Source organism: Bubalus bubalis, chromosome 4, assembly GCF_019923935.1.
Source record: "Bubalus bubalis isolate 160015118507 breed Murrah chromosome 4, NDDB_SH_1, whole genome shotgun sequence".
NCBI lineage: Eukaryota > Metazoa > Chordata > Mammalia > Artiodactyla > Bovidae > Bubalus > Bubalus bubalis.
The window spans coordinates 83262276-83284390 of NC_059160.1; the positions used below are offsets into that span (position 1 = coordinate 83262276).

Genomic DNA, 22115 nt, shown 5'->3' on the forward strand with positions numbered 1-22115 from the left:
TCACTCTCCTACTCTTTTAGCTAACTTTCTACTCTATCTTATTCAAAGTCTCAAAGATCACTTTATTTCTTGTTTTCATCAAGAAAGTGGAAATCTACAAAAGAATGTGTCCAAAATCTCCCACAACCTCTTCTACCCACCCAATACCCAAAATCTCCCACCATCCCTTCCACCCAGTACGCAGCCTTCCTGCCCATTAGTAGACATGAAAAATCCAAAATCAGTCCCTCCATCGGACGAAGGAGCCTAGTATGCTGCAGTCCATGGGGTCGCTCAGAGTCGGACACAACTGAGCGACTTCCCTTTCACTTTTCACTTTCATGCACTGGAGAAGGAAATGGCAACCCACTCCAGTGTTCTTTCCTGGGAGAATCCCAGGGACGGGGTCGCACAGAGTTGGACACGACTGAAGCGACTTAGCAGTAGCAATAGTAAAACACTCTAGGAAAATTCCAGATTTAGAAGTCGGGCTGTTCCCTCTGCCTGGAGCTCAACTCCCCTGCGATGTCCTCATAGCAAACTCCCTCACTTCCTTTAAAACAGCTCATTAGGCAACTTCCCATAAGATCACCCTTGACCATCATATTTTAAATTGCAAATCTGCCCTCTCCTACCACACAACATCTAATCCTTTTTCTGCTCTATTTCTCTTATTCATGGTACCATTATATTGTTTTTAATACTGCAGTATCCAACTAGAATATAAGCTCCAGGACGGGGGCAGGGATTGTTCCTCTTTTGTTCACTGATATATTCTGAGCACCTAGAATAGTATCTGACATGTAGGAAGCCCTTGACAAATTTTTGTTGAATTAATTAATCATATAACCAAGATTATTAGCAGAAAAAAAATGCTTTGTGCCCTCCATTAGAAAAAATCATTTAATATGAGAAAGCCATACTAGAAGTGAACAAAAATAAAATCTCAAAATAGAATATACTGTGTGCAGGTAAATTTTATGGGCATCTTCCAGAAATGTTTAAATAATCCTGGCACATTCCCTTTTTATTTATATGTTTCTGAAGGAACAGACCATGAAAAAGAATGCTATGTTGTTCATCGTGCAGTAAAATTAACTCATTGTCAGATGGGTTCAGCATGTCTACATGCAAATAGATTTTCTATGAAAAGTGTTTAACAGACATCACCCATGTAAGATAGTCACAAGATAAAAGAACTAAAGGAAAAATTATAGGATATTTGTTTAAACTTTCCTTGATTAACAGGACCTCTTAATACTCAATATGGCTAATGCATAGGGGCTAACTATTTTCAGTTAATTTTTTAAAGGGAATTTATACCTAGCATGATTTACATTTTATGCCAAATGTCACCCCTACTGTTAATCTACATGGGTTTTAAAGTAGGTCTCAGTATCTCACCATATTTACCTGGATTTCAACAAACCCATGCTCTCCATACTGTCTCATTGGGGAAATAGTTAAGTGAGCTAATAAAAAAGATGCTCAAAATTGATAATAATTAGGATAATACAAGTCAAAATAAGAATTAAATTCTATTTTGTACCCCCTAGAATGGCTAAAAGTTTGTTAAGGCTAACAAAATAAATTGGCAGGGAATGCAGAACAATTCAAACTTTCTTATATTGGTTGGTGAGTCTAAAATGGTTCACGTACTTTGGAAAATAGTTTGGTACTTTCTTATGAAGTTAAACACACTCCTACCCTATAACCTAACAATTTACTCAAGAGAAATACAAACATATGGCCACAAGAAGATTTATATAAGGATGCTCACAGTGGCTTTATACATAAAAGCCCCAAACTTGAAATGACCCAAATATCTATCAACAGAAGAATGGTAAACAAATTATGGCACAACTGCATTAAACTGCCACATAAAGGAAGAAGTATTGATGCACACAATGATATGAATAGAATTCAAAACCATCATGTTGAACAAAAGAAGCTTGACCCACTAGCTCCTAGCCAAGAGAGAGTATACTAGATAGTTTCATTAAGGACACACAAAAATTACAACTATTTATAGAGCAACTATCAATGAGAGTGACCTGAAGAGCAGAAGAAAAGACTATAACTAAAGATATAAAGAAGGAACCACAACAAGATGGGTAGGAGGGAACATAGTATAGTTAAGACCCACACCCCTGGGTAGGCAACCCACAATCGAAAGAATAATTAGAATTGCAAAGGTTCTCCCCAAGGACCCAGAGGTCTAAACCTCACAGCAGGCTCCCTAGCCTGGGAGTCCTGCACCAGGAACACGAGCCTCACAGTGTTTGGCTTTGAATGCCAGCAAGGCTTACTTTCAGGAAAGTCAGAAAAATGTAGGAAACAGAGACTCCACTCTTAAAAGGCACACACACACAAAAAATATCACATGCTTCAAGACCCAGAGAAGAAGCTGAAATTTGAAAGAAGCCTGGGTCAGACCCATTTGCTGATCTTGGAGAGCTTCCCAAAAAGAAAGAAAGCATCTGGGCCTCACCCTGGTAACACAGAAGCTGACAGAAGGCATTTTAGGGATCTCGTCCCACCACGAGGACACTGGTACTGGCAAGCACCACTTTCACTTCTGCTAGCTTATTAGCATCAGGACCTGGCCCCATTCACTGGCTTGCTGGCACATACCTTGGGTCACCCCATGGCAAGCAATTACCTGGGAGGGAACACAGACCCATCTTCTAGCCAGCCAGTTGCCATAGAACCTACTGAGACCCCAGCCACTCCAAAAGCTGGTCTTGACCACCAGAGGGCCCAGGACCCAGCCCCAACCACCAGTGGATCATCACTAACCCCAAAGTTCCAAGAGATTTGCAGCCAGCCATCAGAGAAGACTCCACCCAAACAGGGGCAGGTACCAGCCCTTATAACTCCTGGGCTCCAGCCATACCACCTGCTGGCCCACACTGACTCTGGGGACTAGCAGGGCCCTGAAGACAGGAACCCAGACCAGGTTCAGCGACCAGTAGACCAGATCAGTCTTAGGGCTTCCTGGGCCTTAGCCTACCCACCAGGAAACTAACACCAGCTCCAGGACATCCCAGGTACACAGGGACCCCAGAACCCAGCTCCATTCGCCATGGGCAACTACTAGCTCTGAGGCCAGATTCAGCCGCTAGTGGGCAGGGACAAGTACATGGACTCCCTGGACCCCACAGACACCATTCCTGGGAGTACCATGGCTCCATAGCCAGCTGTGTAAAGACCTGGACCACCCATCAGGAGGCCATCAGCAGGCTGGCACTAGCTCTGGGACCTCTTGGGAACCTCAGCCAACTGCCCTGGAATCGAGATCCAACCACCAGTGAGCCAGCACCAAGACCAAGCGTCCACTGACCATGCAGCCAGCCACATCAGGACCCCATCAAACCTGCAAGTGGCCAGCAATCTCCGCACAAGACAGAATCTGGCAACCAATAAGACCAAGAAGACTGAAATCATATTGAGCATCTTTTCTGACCACAGTCCTGCTGCTGCTAAGTCACTTCAGTTATGTCCGACTCTGTGCGACCCCATAGATGGCAGCCCACCAGGCTCACCTGTCCCTGGGATTCCCCAGGCAAGAACACTGGAGTGGGTTGCCATTTCCTTCTCCAATGCATGAAAGTGAAAAGTGAAAGTGAAGTCGCTCAGTCGTGTCCGACTCTTTATGACCTCATGGACTGCAGCCTACCAGGCTCCTCTGTCCATGGGATTTTCCAGGCAAGAGTACTGGAGTGGGGTGCCATTGCCCTATGAAACCTGAAATCAACTACAAGAAACATTTTGCAAAGAGAAAACTAAGACACAGTGTGAAAGCTAAACACTGTGCTACTAAACCACCAATAGGTCACTAAAGTAATAAAAAAAAAAAAAAAAACCCTGGAGACAAATGAAAACACAACAATCTAAACTATGCAATGAAAGCAAATGCAGTTCTATGAGGAATATTTGTAACAACACAAGCCTACCTCAGGGAAGAAGAAAAATCTCAAGTAAACCTTATACCTCAACCTTGTACCTAAAGGAACTAGAATTAAAAGAACAAACGAAACTCAGTGTTGGTAGAAGGTAAGAAATTATAAAGATCAGAAAGAGAAGAAATTAATAAAAGATACCAAAAAAAGAATAGAAAAGATCAAAGAGGGTAAGAGCTGATAATTGAAATGATAAACAAAATTTATTATTTAGATTCATCAAGAAAATAAGAGAAGGCTAAAACCTTCTCAGTGGCTCAGTGGTAAAGAATCTGCCTGCAGTGGAGGAGATATGGTTCAATAGCTATGTCAGGAAGATCCCCTGAAGGAGGGCATGGCAACCCGCTCCAGTATTCTTGCCTAGGAAATTCCATGGACAGAGGAGCCTGGCAGGCTGCAGTCAATAGGGTCTCACAGAGTTGGACATGACTGAAGCCACTAAGCAGCAGCAAATCAATGAAATAAAAAATGAAAAAGAAGTTATAATTGACACCACAGAAACACAAAGGATCCTAGGAGATTACGATGAACACTTACATACCAATAAAATGGATAACCTGGAAGAAATGGATAAACTCCTAGAAATGTACAATTTTACCTGATTGAATCAGGAAGAAAATGTTAAAATACCAGTTAATGAAGTTCACTAGTAATGAAATTGAATCAATAATTTTAAAAACTCCCAACCCTTAAAGTCCAGAGCCAGATGGTTTCCCAAGTGAATTCTGACAAACATTTAGAGAAGAGTAACACCTATTTTTCTGCAGGTGTGAAAGTCACTCAGTCATGTCTGACTCTTTGTGACCCCATGGACTATACAAGTCCATGGAATTCTCCAGCCCAGAATACTGGAGCGGATAGCCTTTCCCTTCCCCAGGGTATTTCCCAACCCAAGGATCGAACCCAGGACTCCCGCATTGCAGGCAGACTCTTTACCGGCTCAGCCTCCAGGGAAGCCCATACTTCTCAAACTATTATAAAAAATTACAGAGGAAGAAATGCTCTGGAATTCATTCTACAAAGCCAGCATCACCCTCATAACGAAACTAGACAAAGGTATCACAAGAAGGAAAATTACAGACCAGTTCACTGATGAACATAGATACAAAAATCTTCAACAAAATATTAGCAAACTGAATTCAACAATACATTAAAAGGATCATACACTATGATTGAGTGGGATGTATTGTTCAATATCCACCAATCAATGTATGTGATAGATCACATGTCATTATCACGGTGAACCCAGTCACTTCACATCATGTTGGCAGATTTACATAAGTTTATCACTGATGCTAGAATGGAAAAGATGCAGTATGATTGACAGTTTGTCTTAGAGATACAATGTATTTAAAAACACTAAAACCAATAAAGTTCCAAAGAAACTTAAAACTTTCATTTATATTTATCTGAATTTTTAGAAGAAATGTATACAATGGTAAATCCTTAAATTTTGGAGTATTTCAGATATTTTCTGAAATATTTATGGCTAGACACATTTTTAATAACAAGACTATAATATGCTTACATAAGTAAATGTCCATGCAATTATATAACTATAATATCCATCTGCTTTATCTTGAAAAAAGGATAAAATAGAAATTCTAGTTCACTTGAAAACATACAGTAAACAAATACAGCAAAAACATTAATTCAACTAGCAGAAGAAAATATGACGGTGAATAATGAAGAGTGCTGAAACACAGAGCAATCACATCCTTGGATAATCTCTTGATACAAAACTCACCCTTCGAGAAAACCTACCATCCCAGGACCACAGTTTGTTCCATCTGCCAGTGGCATGTGTTGAGTGCGACAGCCCTTGTGAACTCCTTCTGCACTGGTACACCAGAGACGCCTGCATTGTTTCTGCAGAGTAATAAAAGGCAGGCCAGCAAGAGTAAAAATAACACTACAACCACCAGATCAATTCAGTATCATGCATTGATTTATACATTGATCCTAGATACTTCCTGGTTTCATGGTCAGAGCTGGAAATAATCAGTAATAATCTTTTACTAGGGCTTCACTGGTGGCTCAGACAGTAAAGAATCTGGCTGCAATGCAGGAGACCTGGGTCCGATCCCTGGGTCAGAAAGATCCCCTGGAGAAGGGAATGGCTACCCACTCCAGTATTCTTGCCTGGCAAATTCCATGGACAGAGGAACCTGATGGGCTACAGTCCGTGGAGTTGCAAAGAGTCAGACACAACTGAACAACTAACACAGATACACATAATAACCTTTACTAAGTCAGTCTTGGTCATCAATTTTCCTCTAAACACATAAAATGGCAACATTTAGTTTTTTAAAAATTGGATTATCATCAAACACTGAACAATGGAAGAGATGACTTGGAGCAAAGCATTCAAAATTACTGAGATACTTTTCTCTCTTTGCAAGACATTTTTCTAAAGGATTTTTTGTTGTTAAATGTTAATCACAAGGAGTTTCCAAAAGTCCTTTTGATCCAACAGTGGAATGTATGAATAATGTGCATAGAAAAACTGTATAATGTATCTTGGTTTCCTATTTTGTAAATATAATGCATACTTTCAATTTTTGAACATAGGGTTCTGAAGTTTTCACAAGATATGAAAATCCACAGAGGCTCATAGGAGCTATGCCCAAGATAATCCCTTTCTTTCTTTGAATTTAAATTCAAAGTTCATTCAGTATCCAAGTCAGTATGAAAAAAAACGTATTTTTTTATAAAAAATAATTGACGTAAATCTTCCCCTCTTCAGAGTAGATATTTAAAGACATAAATAATTGTGATTTTAAATTTAAGATTTTAGGAATAATATTCACTACATGCAGTATGCTTTGCATGTCCCTGTGCTCACTGTTAAGTACCTTTCATTTATTCATACATCCATTCATTCATTCATAAATCATTCATGTATTCACTCATTCAACAGTCAGTAAACATTTGTTTTATGGCTCCTATTATATGACAGATCTGAACTAAATCCTTGGAATATATCTTTATTTAAATGAATGAACAAAGTGAGATTCCTGGTTCAATGATCTTCACAATCTAGTAGTATAGTAAGCAATTTGGCAAAGGTCCGCACGGGATTGAAGAAAATGAAATGAGTATTCTGCTTGGAAAAGCAAGGCATGGATTCACCAAAGTAATGACATTTATTAGAACTAAATCCTAAATTTACCCCCAAAAGAAGACAAAATCTTGGCTACAGAGTCAATAAAAATGTCAACTCAACTTTTTCAGAGGTCAGTGTTCATTCCAGTCCCAAAGAAAGGCAATGCCAAAGAATGCTCAAACTACCGCACAATTGCACTCATCTCACACATTAGTAAAGTAATGCTTAAAATTTTCCAAGCCAGGCTTCAGCAATACATGAATCATTAACTTCCAGATGTTTAAGCTGGTTTTAGAAAAGGCAGAGAGGAACCAGAGATCAATTTGCCAACATCCGCTGGATCATGGAAAAAGCAAGAGTGTTCAAGAAAAACATCCAAAATCACTGCAGATGGTGATTGCAGCCATGAAATTAAAAGATGCTTACTCCTTGGAAGGAAAGTTATGACCAATCTAGACAGCATATTAAAAAGCAGACATTACTTTGCCAACAAAGGTCCATCTAGTCAAGGCTATCGTTTTTCCAGTGGTCATGTATGGATGTGAGAGTTGGACTATAAAGGAAGCTGAGCACAGAAGAATTGATGTTTTTGAACTGTGGTGTTGGAGAAGACTCTTGAGAGTCCCTTGGACTGTGAGGAGATCCAACCAGTCCATCCTAAAGGAGATCAGTCCTGGGTGTTCATTGGAAGGACTGATGGTGAAGCTGAAACTCCAGTACTTTGGCCAACTGATGCAAAGAGCTGACTCATTTGAAAAGACCCTGATTATGGGAAAGATTGATGGCAGGAGGAGAAGGCTACAACAGAGGATGAGATGGTTGGATGGCATCGCTGACTCAATGGACATGGGTTTGGGTGGACTTCAGGACTTGGTGATGGACAGGGAGGCCTGGCGTGCTGCATTTCATGGGATCGCAGAGAGTTGGACATGACTAAGTGACTGAACTGAACTGAACTGAACCTATAAAAAATCCTTGAAACCAATTATAAAGTAATGATTAAAGAAAACTAAACAATAGGCTCCAAATTTCATTCCTTTGGATTCAAATCTGTATAAAGTAAAATATAGTCTATGAAATTCTTGGGGTCTTTAATACAATTCATTATCAAAGCACTTGTATTATCTCTCCCACCCACAAAACAACATCATTTGAAAATAACTATTTGAATGTTTTAATTTTCATTAACCTGTATGTGACTGTTTTCTGACCGAGGATATTTCATAGGATTTTGTGAGAGATGCAGATGACACCACCCTTATGGCAGAAAGTGAAGAGGAACTAAAAAGCCTCTTGATGAAAGTGAAAGTGGAGAGTGAAAAAGTTGGCTTAAAGCTCAACATTCAGAAAATGAAGATCACGGCATCCGGTCCCATCACTTCATGGGAAATAGATGGGGAAACAGTGGAAACAGTGTCAGACTTTCTTTTTGGGGCTCCAAAATCACTGCAGATAGTGACTGCAGCCATGAAATTAAAGGACGCTTACTCCTTGGAAGGAAAGTTATGTCCAACCTAGATAGCATATTCAAAAGCAGAGACATTACTTTGCCAACAAAGGTCCATCTAGTCAAGGCTATGGTTTTTCTTGTGGTCATGTATGGATGTGAGAGTTGGACTGTGAAGAAGGCTGAGCACCGAAGAATTGATGCTTTTGAACTGTGGTGTTGGAGAAGACTCTTGAGAGTCCCTTGGACTGCAAGGATATCCAACCAGTCCATTCTGAAGGACATCAGCCCTGGGATTTCTTTGGAAGGAATGATGCTAAAGCTGAAACTCCAGTACTTTGGCCACCTCATGCGAAGAGTTGACTCATTGGAAAAGACTGATGCTGGGAGGGATTGGGGGCAGGAGGAGAAGGGGATGACAGAGGATGAGATGGCTGGATGGCATCACTGACTTGATGGACGTGAGTCTGAGTGAACTCTGGGAGTTGGTGATGGACAGGGAGGCCTGGCGTGCCGCAATTCATGGGGTTGCAAAGAGTCAGACACGACTGAGCAACTGAACTGAACTGAAAGATAATTTTTGAGTATCTAACAAAGTGAAAGTGAAAGTCAGTCACTCAGTTGTGACTAACAAAGAGTGACTCTTTGCGACCCCATAGACTATAGTCCACCAGGCTCCTCTGTCCATGGGATTCTCCAGGCAAGAATATTGGAGTAGGTAGGCATTCCCTTCTCTTGCGGATCTTCCCAACCCAGGGATCGAACCTGGGTCTCCCACGTTGCAGGCAGATTCTTTACCATCTGAGCCACCAAGGAAGCCCATCTAAAACAGCACCTGGCGAATAATAAGTATTCAATAAATTATAGTTTCCCTTTTTTAAAAACCTCTTTCTGACAAACACCAAATTTTTCTAATATTTAAAAATCAAGATAAGTTCAGCACACTACCTGTCCAAGAGAATAAAGTACATTTTGAAATATATCTTAACTACAACTTTATGGTAGTTTGCAAACAAAAGAACATAATTTTCCTTACTAAATAGGGACACACTTGTGATCCAGGACCAAACATAAGCTCACATTGCTTGTTTACATCATACATTAATCCAGGAAGCTGTGAAGATAGATCGTATATTCTTCCATTTGGTTTGTCAAGGAGGCATTCCCCATGACCGGTACTGTAGCAACGACAGGGAAAAAAATATTGTGAATACACATGGATGTATTTCAGTAGAAGATTCTTTACTACATTTTTCTGTAGCTCTGCACTTTCAAAGAGAACATCAGTATTTTTTCATAATTTAAAAACCAATTCACATCAAAGTCAATAAAAAAACCTCACAGTTTATAAAGGACTTATTATATGTGTTTGTTCTCCTTTAACCCCCACAACTGCCTTAAAGGTAAAAAATTTTTTTAAAGAATAATGAAAAATAATCAAAAATTCATCAAATATAATGTTTAAAACATGCATTCCTATGTTGATCACACTACACTTTTGGTCTGCTTTGCTATCCAACAGGAATGCCCTATATCTAATGTCCAATCTGTCAAAATGTAAAAAGTAACATTTTCAGATCATCTGAGAAAGTTCGTTTATAGTTGACAACAAAATAAAGGAATTTCAGAAAGTGCTATGCTGTCTCTGTCTCAAACAGATTTTCTTAGGAAGAGAATATAATGCAGGGTAAAGAATGCCAGCCTTGGGACTTTGCATTTGGGTGTCACCACTTTGCGAATTGCATGGTGTGAACAAGTTAGTCAGTCTCCCTGGGTCTAAGACTTCTCATCTGCTAATTGAGAGTAGAAATGTCTGCCTTGCAAGTTGCTATTAAATGCATGATTTAATATCTTCAAAGGAGTTTGCAAAATAGTAGATAGTGGCAAAAATGTGTATTTGCTACTCCTAGTTTGTCAAGTAATATATAGTATATAGAAAACTGTGAAAATGTTCAGCCACTTCAATTCAGTTAAAAGCAACCATTTGTTCAATTTGAAATAATTAGAAGAAACATTTTGGGGGGAATTTTTTACTGGCTAGAGGGCATAATAAATTTTGTCCCCCAAAAATGAACATATAACTTTTAAAATACCCATTGGCAAGAATCATATCACCTCCTTCCAAAAATAAGCATACCTACTGGTATTTTTAATCAGTGCTTCAGTCAGCAATCTAACAAAGCCATATGCCACCATGTACAGATCAGCAACTATGTGCTATGCTTTTAAATCAAGTTCCCATACAAGGATAAATAATCACTGCTAATCATAACTAAGGTATACATTTATAAATATATATTCCAAAAGATGGTTTCATTCATTCCCATAGTTCTCATAGAGATAGGTAAGTGAAACTGTGTAAATTGGTGATTAGAATATGTAGTAGAAAAAAATCAAACAATATTATGTTTACACCAAAAGATTACCTGGAAAGAGTTTGGCTTTGCTTTTAGAACAAGTTTCAGTAACTAGGATAGAAACAGCATTTGGATAAGTTGGGAAGCAGAGAAATGTAGGAGATGAAGAGGCAATCTGAGCTAGCAATAGCCTCCAAAGGACAGGTAAACCCAGAGACTCCACATCTCTTTAAGGAACTATTTGGAATGCTCATAATTTGACTTCAGCTATTCTCTGTCCTTCAAGGACACCTCAAACTTGAGCCACTCAAACTCCTCTCAAAATATTATTTAGCAGCTTCTGAAGAAATTCTAATACACAAGGAAGCTTTGATTCCCATTAAACATCCCCCTAAGAAGGAGTTTTTATCATAACAGGAACGCAAGTTAAAAAAAAAAAAGATAGCTCTGAATTAAATCCCCCACCAAAAAAAAATATAGTTAAGAATGAAATAATAAAACTCTTTGTCTTTAAACATCCATTTGTACAGTGGAAGCAAACTTAAATTTAAGCAACAAAAAACTCAACAGAGATTGAACTATTCTAAAAGAATACACATTTCAAACTTTATAATCTAATAAATGTTCAATTATGTAACTAAAGTAACACGAAATCACTTACTCCAGGAATTCAGTGATATATTTCTGACTACATTTTGACCAGGTCCAAGGACTTGTGTGGTAATTTAAAGTTGGAGCCATGACATGATACTGATGTTTAATTCCAGTTTCCTTACATTTAAAACTATCATCGTGTGGAACATTAAATCTAAAAATAAAAATAAACACTTAAAAAGAATAATGAAATGTACACATTAGAAACAGATCTCTTATTTTATAATATAATCTAAAATGTAGATCAATCTGATTATATCAGGATTTGTACTCTTGATCTCTTCATAAAGTACTGAAATGCTAGGCTTACCTTCATGTTTAAAAGTACATGATGTTTAAGAAATAGTAGATTATAATTCTGATCAGTAGCACAGTCTGCTGCTTTGGTATGTTAATTTCAACAATCAAATTATTTGGATTCTGGCTCACCTCATCACAATATCAACACAGCATTCACATAAAACAATTATAATTTCCAACATGCATACCCAAGGCAATGTGTGTAGAAAGATTAGGTAAAGGCTCTACCACAATAACTTCCAGACTACTGACTATCACTACAGAATTAAAAAAAAAAAAAAAAAAAAAACTTCTTTAATTCTTAATTCCATATCACTTTATGCTTTCCACCTATTTCACATGAAACAGCTTAACTGCTCTTTCTGGTTTATAATCATAAAGCAATTATGACTGATAGGACTGGAATAGTAAAAATATTCCCAAATGGCAACCAAATATTTACAAGGGCAATGACATTAAATGATCAGCTGTTCAGCAACAGATTCTACATATTTTTTGAGGATCCCAGTAAAAACTACATTTAGAAGGGATATTGAAACCACTTGATTCAGTCCTTACCTGTCAAAATTTGTACTCAATATCAGTGTTTTAATTAAACTACTTACTTATATTCTAAACACACCTAAAAAGTTTCTCAGGAAGAAAATAAAAGGTAGTATCCTTTGCAAGAACACTGTACTAGTTAACACCCTTGGTAACCAGCAAACACTGCCTTCAGGATGTTACCGCAATGCATGATATACCTCGGGCATGCTGCTGAACCTGCTCTACTTCAGCAAACACGTACAAATCTGAGTGTGCATTTGGTGGGTGGTCATGAGATATAACTATGCTACAGGGAACTGAAGAGGAAATAGTTTAATAAAAATTATCTCTGCCTGAAATTATTCCAGTTGAATACTCTAAGGATGTCAAGGCATGACCAGGAAAAGACAATGGAGTTCAAGAGAAGCCGTTCCAGCTTCAATTCCTTATTAGCAAATAACCAAAAAATCAAAAGAGTAGGGTGGGTACATTGGGAATCATTTTTCAGAGGATGAACTTCTAGGGATTTCTGACTTTCTATGGGAGCTTCACGGGTATCAGGGGAAATCATGGCCTCCACATTTTTAGAGCATAAAACCCCAGCGGAATTTTTAATAATATAGGAACCTATGGGAGAATTCCAAATGTTTACCAAAAAAAAAAAAAACTATAGATCTGGGAGAAAAAGTTTTAAGAAAATATTTCAGTGATTAAGAAATTCCCACAGACCACATACTCTGTTGGGGCTCTGAGCAATAAAAGCAAGAAATGAATTGATACTACAAATATTTGGGGGAGTTCCCTAGAACCAGGGGACCCTACAGGCCCTCCCATAAGACGGTAGAGCACAGTACCTGGTCATGCATAGGATAACAAGGGATAGAGGCCAGAAGTGCTTGTCATATAATCCAATACAGTAAATGAAAGAAAAGAGTTCCAAAGTTCTAGTTCTTTGCTTAGTCTGTTGATCTGTGTAGCCTGTCTGACCTAACATAGATCACAAAAGAGCCAGAGTTAGCATTTCAGGGGTTAAAATTACACTACTAATATTTTGTAAAGATATAAAGATGCTAATTACTCAGCTGAAGACAGAATTGTAGACATTCATGCCATGCTATGTAGAAGGCACACTACTGAAGTGACAGAAGGTACTTACACATGACCAAGCTCATGGGCTATAGTAAAGGCAGCACTGAGTCCATTTTCTTCACTAATAGAGCAGCTCCGTAAAGGATCACACAGGGTACCTAATTCTGCTAAACCTGAAAAATTTCATGTTTGTATTTCAACAAAATGGGGAATAGCAGAATCATACAGAAAGCACTAAAGCATTTATCATTTGGCATTACTACTTAGAAATAAATGCACAGTTGACTGTTAATACTGCACAGATATTTTATAAGGCAAAGGAAAAAAAAAAAGAACAGAATGATTTATCAGTAGCTGAAACCATATACTTTTACTGAATAAAATAATCCAAAATATGGGATAAGCAAACAATTTTGTAAAAGACAGGAAAAGGAAAAGGCCACAGGAAGAATGAAATTTTAGGCCACGTTAGTGTTATTAGTGGAGAAGGCAATGGCACCCCACTCCAGTACTCTTGCCTGGAAAATCCCATGGACAGAGGAGCCTGGTAGGCTGCAGTCCATGGGGTCGCTAAGAGTCGGACACGACTGAGCGACTTCACTTTCACTTTTCACTTTCATGCATTGGAGAAGGAAATGGCAACCCACTCCAGTGTTCTTGCCTGGAGAATCCCAGGGACAGAGGAGCATGGTAGGAGGCCATCTATGGGTTCACAGAGAGTCGGACACAACTGAAGCGACTTAGCAGCAGTAGCAGCAGCAGCAGGGTTAGTAGGAAAGGTAATGAATGTCTAAACTGGTAACAGTACTAATTAGTAGGAAAGATATTGAATGTCTAAACTGGTAACAGTACTAATAAAGAAAATAGTCCAGAACAATATAAATTATAAATTTTATTTAATTTTTTAAAGCTTTGAAGCAGCATACACTTATTCAATTACCATATGATAATTAAATGACTAAAAATATGTTAAATACTTAGAATAGTGCCTGGAGTTAATAGATGTTAAATAAAGCATGATAATGACATAATCATTGGAAGCACTTGATTTTGTAACCATTTTAGCAGTGGAAAACGTATCACACATCAAGATCTAGCCACTCATTTAAATAACAACTTGCAACTGGAATTGCTGCCGAAAAATGATGACAACATGAACTGGCTGGACACCAAAGACAATAGTTACAACTGATATAGTCTTTTAATCTAGGGTAAGAAATATAAAATAAGTGCTCATTACAATATTCTATATTTCATCATCAAGTTAGCATTCCATTTTACTTTTTAACATAACACCATGGCTTTCACTATTGCTATCCTTCAACATTTGCTTACAAATTTATCTTCTCTCCTATGATGATTCCTTTGATTAAAAAATATATATTTTCATATGTACAATAACCAGTTTCTTACTGTTTTTCATTTAGAAATTTCTTAATATAAAATAAACAGACATATTAGCTACTATGTTTTAGGTCTTTCCTATTATGTGTACCTAAAAAAAGAAATAGAAGTTAACTAAAGAATCTAAAAATACTGGAAAAAAGTCAGACTAATGAGTTCACTCACCAATACATTCTTAACAAAAATGAAAGATGCCCTCTTTCTGACTCTAATGCCAAAAAGCCTTGCTTGGGCAAAGTCCCCCCCAAAATAACTTTTCCTTAGTTAGAATCAAGACTAAAGCAAGAATGAAAAAAAAAAAAAAAAAGAAAGATATTCTTTCTTTTAACAGTCCTCTGAGAAAGAATGAGAGAATTATTACTGTCTTTAAGATTTTAAAATTTATACTGTATGGGCAATTTTTAGTGAATTTTGTATTTCTCCTTTGTCAAAATAAGTTAAACTGTACACATTGCTTTTTAAGAATATGTGCTGTTCCCTTGCCTTCACTAGTATTTTCAATTTGCCTAGTGGCTCAGTTCCAGTGTACTATTCATTTACAGTGCTGGGTATTTGAAATACAATATTGACTCCATTGGGTTCCCATGGTGGCTCAGACCATAAAGAATCTGCCTGCAATGTAGAAGACATCGGTGCAATCCCTGAGTTGGGAAGATCCCCTGGGGAAGGGAATATACCCACTCCAGTATTCTTGCCTGGAGAATTCCATGGACAGAGAAGGCTGGCAAGCTATTGCCCATGGAGTAGCAAAGAGTCGAACATGATTGAGTGACTAATACTTTAACTTTTCACTTTTTTCATTGACTCCATTACCACCCAAACTTTGCTTCATGCTTGAAGATGGGCGGGACTTCCCTATAGCTCAGACGGTAAAGAATCTGCCTGCAATGAAAGAGACCCAGGTTCAATTCCTAGCTCAGGAAGATCCCCTGGAGAAAGAAATGGCAACTCCTTCCAGCCTAAAGATGGATATATTCTAAGTTGAACATCTTAGTCACATGACATATCTGTAAAAACTAGCATTGCATATGATTAAAGGTCAAGCTCAAGCACGTTCATTAGATAAACAAGACTAACAAAAATCAAAGTGAATGTATAGCCTTATAGTACCAAGCAGTTGGCTGAGATTTTATGCCTAGATTCACTCATTCTGATTCAGGGCTCTCTGAAACTGGGCAGAGATATTAACAGAATAAACTAGCACAGCCCAAATTTGACACAGATTCCCTGTGTTTGAAAGTTCAAGAAGCTGCACAGAGTCACCAATCTGTCATCTTGAAGAATAACAACAATTTTTAACTTACTTTGTAAAATATGCCCAGAGACTAAGACAACAATACTTGCAAAAGGAGATATAAGCAGGAAACTTAGTAATTATTGCCAGTATCTTGTATTTGTTATTAAGAACTATTCACAGTTTGGTTTTTTTTCCCACATATTTTAGAAGGGAAACTAAAATATTAAAACTTGGGTTAATACAACTTGTGTAGCCTTGGGCAAATTATTTATCCTCATTTATAAAATTGGAATAATAGGTCTTCATAGGTTTGTTGTAAAGATTAAATGAGTATAATCATGTTAAACCTTAATGTAATGTTTGATACATAGGCATTCAAATATATCAGCTATCATTATAATCACTGCTACTCTTGACTTAAAGGATAACAGGGCTACTTTGATTTGCATAGTCTATGTTTCTAGACATCAGTATGATTTATGTGCACAGGAGTAGCTGAAAACTGCAAAAAATGAATGGGGAGTGAGTAACCCAAAATTTAGTTTTAAATCATTTTTTAAAATAGAAAAATATAGCGAATATATTCATACTTAATTTTTAGTATAAATATGTGAAAACAAGGCAAAGATAATCTAAGAAATATAGAACATATATATCTGAGTACCAAGTCACTTCAGTTGTGTTCAACTCTTTGCCATCATATGGACTATAGCCTGCCAGGCTCCTCTGTCCATGGGGTTCTCCAGGCAAGAATTCTGGAGTGGATTGCAGTACCCTCCTCCAGGGGATCTTCCTGACTCAGGGATCAACACGCGTCTCTTACATCTCCTGCATGGCAGGCGGGCTCTTTACCACAAGCACCACCTGGGAAGCCTAGATATATAGAATAATACATCTAGATATGTAAATATATCAAATTATATAGAATATATCTACAAAGTTAGATAGTAGCTTGCAAGGAGAAGAGAATAAGGTCTGTTGTAAAAATTAGAATGGCAGGTGCCTACTTCCACATTTGTGGAAGATTAACTTCTAGACAGTCCTTCTACCACAAAGAAACACATCCAGTAATAAAAACTACTTTTTAAATGAATACTGAGCTCATGATGTATGAGAACTATCAAAACCACACACCTCCAAAACCTAAGATATATTCTCTCCCTGCTCATCTCATACCTAATAATGCATGCATACATACATATAAACAATTATATCATGTGAGTCAAATTCGCTCAGTTGTGTCCAACTCTTTGCGACCCCATGGACTATACAGTCCATGGAATTCTCCGGGACCGAATACCGGAGTGGGTAGCCTTTCCCTTCTCCAGGGGATCTTCCCGACCCAGGAATCAAATCCAGGTCTCCCGCATTGCAGGCGGATTCTTTACCAGTTGAGCCACAAGGGAAGGCCCATATGATTTATATCATGTGCTAAATCCTAAACAGCAAGCAAGGAATAGTAAGAATAGGAGTTACTCTGAGAGCAAATACTGAGAAAAGCAATATGATGCAGAGACTAAGAGCTTGCTAGAGGAAGCTTCAAAGTAGAGAATCTGATTCTGAAGTCCCTGCCTTAAGTCAGAGACCTTGGTTATTAACACCCTTCAGATTAAAGCAAAAATAAGTGAAAATCTCTCTAGAGGAAAGAACACTTTTTAAGCAGTTCACCACTAACCGTATGGATGATTTTTATATAAATATGAACTTACGCTTAGAGATCATGAAACATACAAACAAGTAAACATAGCAGAAAATTAGCAGACACCACATATTTGGTTATCAAATGTTTAGAATATGGGAACTGTCAAAGATGGAATATAAAATTACTCCAAATAAAATGTTTCAGTAAATATGAAAGGCAATGATAAATATAAGAAAATATAAAAAGAGTATAAACAAAATAAATAGGCAGATTTTGAATAACAACTAAGTAGAATATTTGAAATTGTAAAACATGTTGAAATGGAAAATATAGAAGATGAATGAAATACTAAATTAGATGCAGCCAAAGAAAAAAAATAATAAAATGCACATTAGAGCTGCTGGAATAAAGAAAGAAGATAGAAAGAAAGAAATTATAATTATAAAGAAATTATAATAAATGTAAATGGACAAACTTTGGTAGCAACAAAGATTACTATGGATATAATTTTTTAAATCCAATTATATGATGGATTTATCTAAAGAAATGAGACTCTGAAAAATTGAAACAAAAGATATATCCAGCAAATATTAAACAAGAAAAAGTTGGTCTAGTTATAGTATTGCTAGACATAATATTATAAAAATAAAATAATGACTATATTTTCTTTAAAAAGCATTAGAGATAAAAAGTCACTATACAACTGCAAACAGTTCAAATCAAACTTATATGTGCCTAATAAGTTAGCCCAAAAATAGATGAAACAAAGTATATGAATACTGTAATTGAAGAAATTTTAATGTCAAATTAAAAATAAAGAGTAACAAAGATATATTTATGTTTCAGGTTAGTGTCCTAGTAAGCAAAAAAAAAAAAAATAGTAAATACATAGTTGATTTGAACAGCATAAATTGATTTAACAGACATAGTTAAGAATACACATTCTGTTTGAACATACACAAACATTTTTTAATTGACCACATAATAGACCATACAGTTGAAGTCTAGCATGGAGGATTTTGAGCATGACTTTGCTAGCACGCGAAATGAGAGCAGTTGTGCAATAGTTTGAGCATTCTTTGACATTGCCCTTCTTTGGGATTGGAATGACAACTGACCTTTTCCAGTTGTGTGGCCACTGCTGAGTTTTCCAATTTGCTGGCATATTTAGTGCAGCGCTTTCACAGCATCATCTTTTAGGATTTGAAATAGCTCCACTGGAATTCCATCACCTCCACTAGCTTTGTTGCTAGTGATGCTTCCTAAGGTCCACTTGACTTTGCACTCCAGGATGTCTGGCTCCAGGTGAGTGATCACACCATTGTAGTTATCTGGATCATTAAGATCTTTTTTGTATAGTTCTTATGTGTATTCTCACCACCTCTTCTTAATATCTTCTGCTTCTGTTAGGTTCATACCATTTCTGTCCTTTATTGTGTCTGACTTTGCATTAAATATTCCCTTGGTATCTCTAATTTTCTTGAAGAGAACTCTAGTCTTTCCCATTCTATTGCTTTCCTCTATTTTTTTTTTTTTTTTTGCATTGTTCACTTAGGAAGTCTTTCTTACTCCTCCTTGCTATTCTCAGGAACTCTGCATTCAGATGGGTATATCTTTCCTTTTCTCCTTTGCCTCTCTTCTCATCTTTTCTCAGGTATTTGTAAGGCCTCCTTAGACAACCATTCGCCTTTTTGCATTTCTTTTTCTTGGGGATAATCTTGATCACTGCCTTCTGTACAATGCTACAACCTCTGTCCATAGTTCTTCAGGCACTCTGTCTATCAGATCTAGTCCCTTGAATCTTATTTGTCACTTCCACTATATAATCGAAAGGTATTTGATTTAGTTCATACCTTAATGGCTTAGTGGTTTTCCCTACTTTCTTCAACTTAAGTCTGAATTTTGCAATAAGGAGTCCATGATCTGAGCCACAGTCAGCTTCTGGTCCTGTTTTTGCTGACTATATAGAGCTTCTCCATCTTATGTACACATGGAGAGAGCTTATATAGAAAACTTCCAGATGTACAAGCTGGATTTACAAAAGGCAGAGGAACCAAAGTTTAAATCGGCAACATCAGCTGGATCACAGAAAAAGCAAGAGAATTCCAGAAAAACAACCACTTTTGCTTTATTGAATACACTAAAGCCTTTGACTGTGTGGATCACAACAAACTGAGGAAAATTCTTAAAGAGATGGAAATGAGACCACCTTACCTGTCTCTTGAGAAACCTGTATACAGGTAAAGTAGAAACAGCTAGAACTGGATATGGAATAACAGACTGATTCAAAATTGAGAAAAGAGCACATCAAGGCTGTATTATTGTCACCCTGCTTATTTAACTTATATGCAGAGTACATCATGCGAAATGCCAGGCTAGATGAAGCACAAGCTGAAATCAAGATTGCTGGGAGAAATATCAATAACCTCAGATATGTAGATGACACCACCCTTATGGCAGAAAGCAAAGAGATAAAGAGCCTCTTGATGAAAGTGAAAGAGGAGAGAGAAAAAGCTGGTTTATCTGTACCCCAATGTTCATCGCAGCACTGTTTATAATAGCCAGGACATGGAAGCAACCTAGGTGTCCATCAGCAGATGAATGGATAAGAAAGCTATGGTACATATACACAATGGAGTATTACTCAGCCATTAAAAAGAATACATTTGAATCAGTTCTAATGAGGTGGATGAAACTGGAGCCTATTATACAGAGTGAAGTAAGTCAGAAAGAAAAACACCAATACAGTATACTAACGCATATATATGGAATTTAGAAAGATGGTAACAATAACCCTGTGTACGAGACAGCAAAAGAGACACTGATGTATAGAACAGTCTTATGGACTCTGTGGGAGAGGGAGAGGGTGGGAAGATTTGGGAGAATGGCATTGAAACATGTAAAATATCATGTATGAAACGAGTTGCCAGTCCAGGTTCGATGCACGATACTGGATGCTTGGGGCTGGTGCACTGGGACGACCCAAAGGGATGGTATGGGGAGGGAGGAGGGAGGAGGGTTCAGGATGGGGAACACATGTATACCTGTGGAGGATTCATTTTGATATTTGGCAAAACTAATACAATTATGTAAAGTTTAAAAATAAAATAAAATTAAAAAAAAAAAACTCAACATTCAAAAAACTAAGAACATGGCATTTGGTCCCATCACTTCATGGCAAATAGATGGGGAAACAATGGAAACAGTGACAGACTTTAATCTCTTGGGCTCCAAAATCACTGCAGATGGTGACTGTGGCCTTGAAATTAGAAGATACTTTCTCCTTGAAAGAAAAGCTATGACAAACCTATACAGCATTTCAAAAAGCAGAGACATTACTTTACTGACAAAGGTCCATCTAAACAAACCTATGGTTTTTCCAGTAGTCATGTATGGATATGAGAATTGTACCATAAAGAAAGCTAAGCACCGAAGAATTGATGCTTTTGAACTGTGGTTTTGGAGAAGTCTCTTGAGAATCCCTTGGACTGCAAGGAGATCAAACCAGTCAATCCTAAAGGAAATCAGTCCTGAGGATTCATTGGAAGGGCTGATGCTGAAGCTGAAGTTCCAGTATTTTGGCCACCTGATGGGAAAAGCCAACTTATTGGAAAAGACCCTGATGCTCGGAAATAGAGATCAGGAGGAAAAGGGGATGACAGAGGATGAGATGGTTGTATGGCATCACCAACTCAATGGACATGAGTTTGAGCAAGCTCTGGGAGATGGTGAAGGACAGGGAAGCCTATTGTGCTGCAGTCCATGGGGTCGCACAGAGTCAGACATGACTGAGTGACTGAACAATAGACCATACAGGGGATATCAAAAGACTTCAAAGAATGGGTATCATATAGATCATGTTCTGCAACTACAATGAAATTCAATAAAAAACAGTAAATCTCGATACACTCATAAAATTTTAAATGCATTTCTAAATTATAAGTCTAGTTAATAAGTGAAGAAATCAAGATGGGTTTACACATACTTAGAATTTTTAAATTTTAAATGTCATTGAAAATATCTATAAAAACATGTAGGACATAGCAAAATGATACCTTGAAGTAAATGGGTAGTCTTAAACAAATTAGAAAAGAAAAATTTGGGGTGTTTTTGAGCTAAACAAGCATAAGTAAATTGAGAAAAAATGAGAGAGAGAAAGGAGAAATTAAAGAAATAAAAATGAGATTAAAAGAAAGAGTTGATCCTGTAAAAAAATACAAATTGTAATAGACAATATTTCAGTGAATTTAAGCCATTTAAAGAAGTTCAAATAAATAATATTGGAAATAAAATGAGGCTTGTAGACAGCTATAGACAAGACAGTTTAAATGAAAATGCTATGAGAATAATTTAAGTTATAAATTTTACTACTAAAAGAAATGGTATAATATCTAGAAAAACAGTTTTTAAAGA

The 22115-nt window shown here is 37.3% G+C and overlaps 1 protein-coding gene across 6 annotated transcripts in view; it reads right to left on the bottom strand.

The window, feature by feature from the left end:
- Positions 1-22115, bottom strand: part of ADAMTS20 (ADAM metallopeptidase with thrombospondin type 1 motif 20) — a 203859-nt gene that overhangs the window by 116251 nt on the left and 65493 nt on the right. For 4 of the 6 annotated variants that reach the window (XM_044941654.2, XM_044941653.2, XM_044941652.2 and 1 more), the window contains 4 exons: positions 13487-13592; positions 11513-11659; positions 9531-9672; positions 5706-5810 (listed from right to left, as the gene is read on the bottom strand). In XM_044941654.2, the coding sequence (XP_044797589.2) occupies positions 5706-5810; positions 9531-9672; positions 11513-11659; positions 13487-13592 (500 nt within the window). Of the gene's footprint in view, positions 1-5705; positions 5811-9530; positions 9673-11512; positions 11660-13184; positions 13318-13486; positions 13593-18820; positions 18870-22115 lie in introns of those variants that run through there. The other 2 variants (XM_006077068.4, XM_025284010.3) reach the window with 2 other exon arrangements.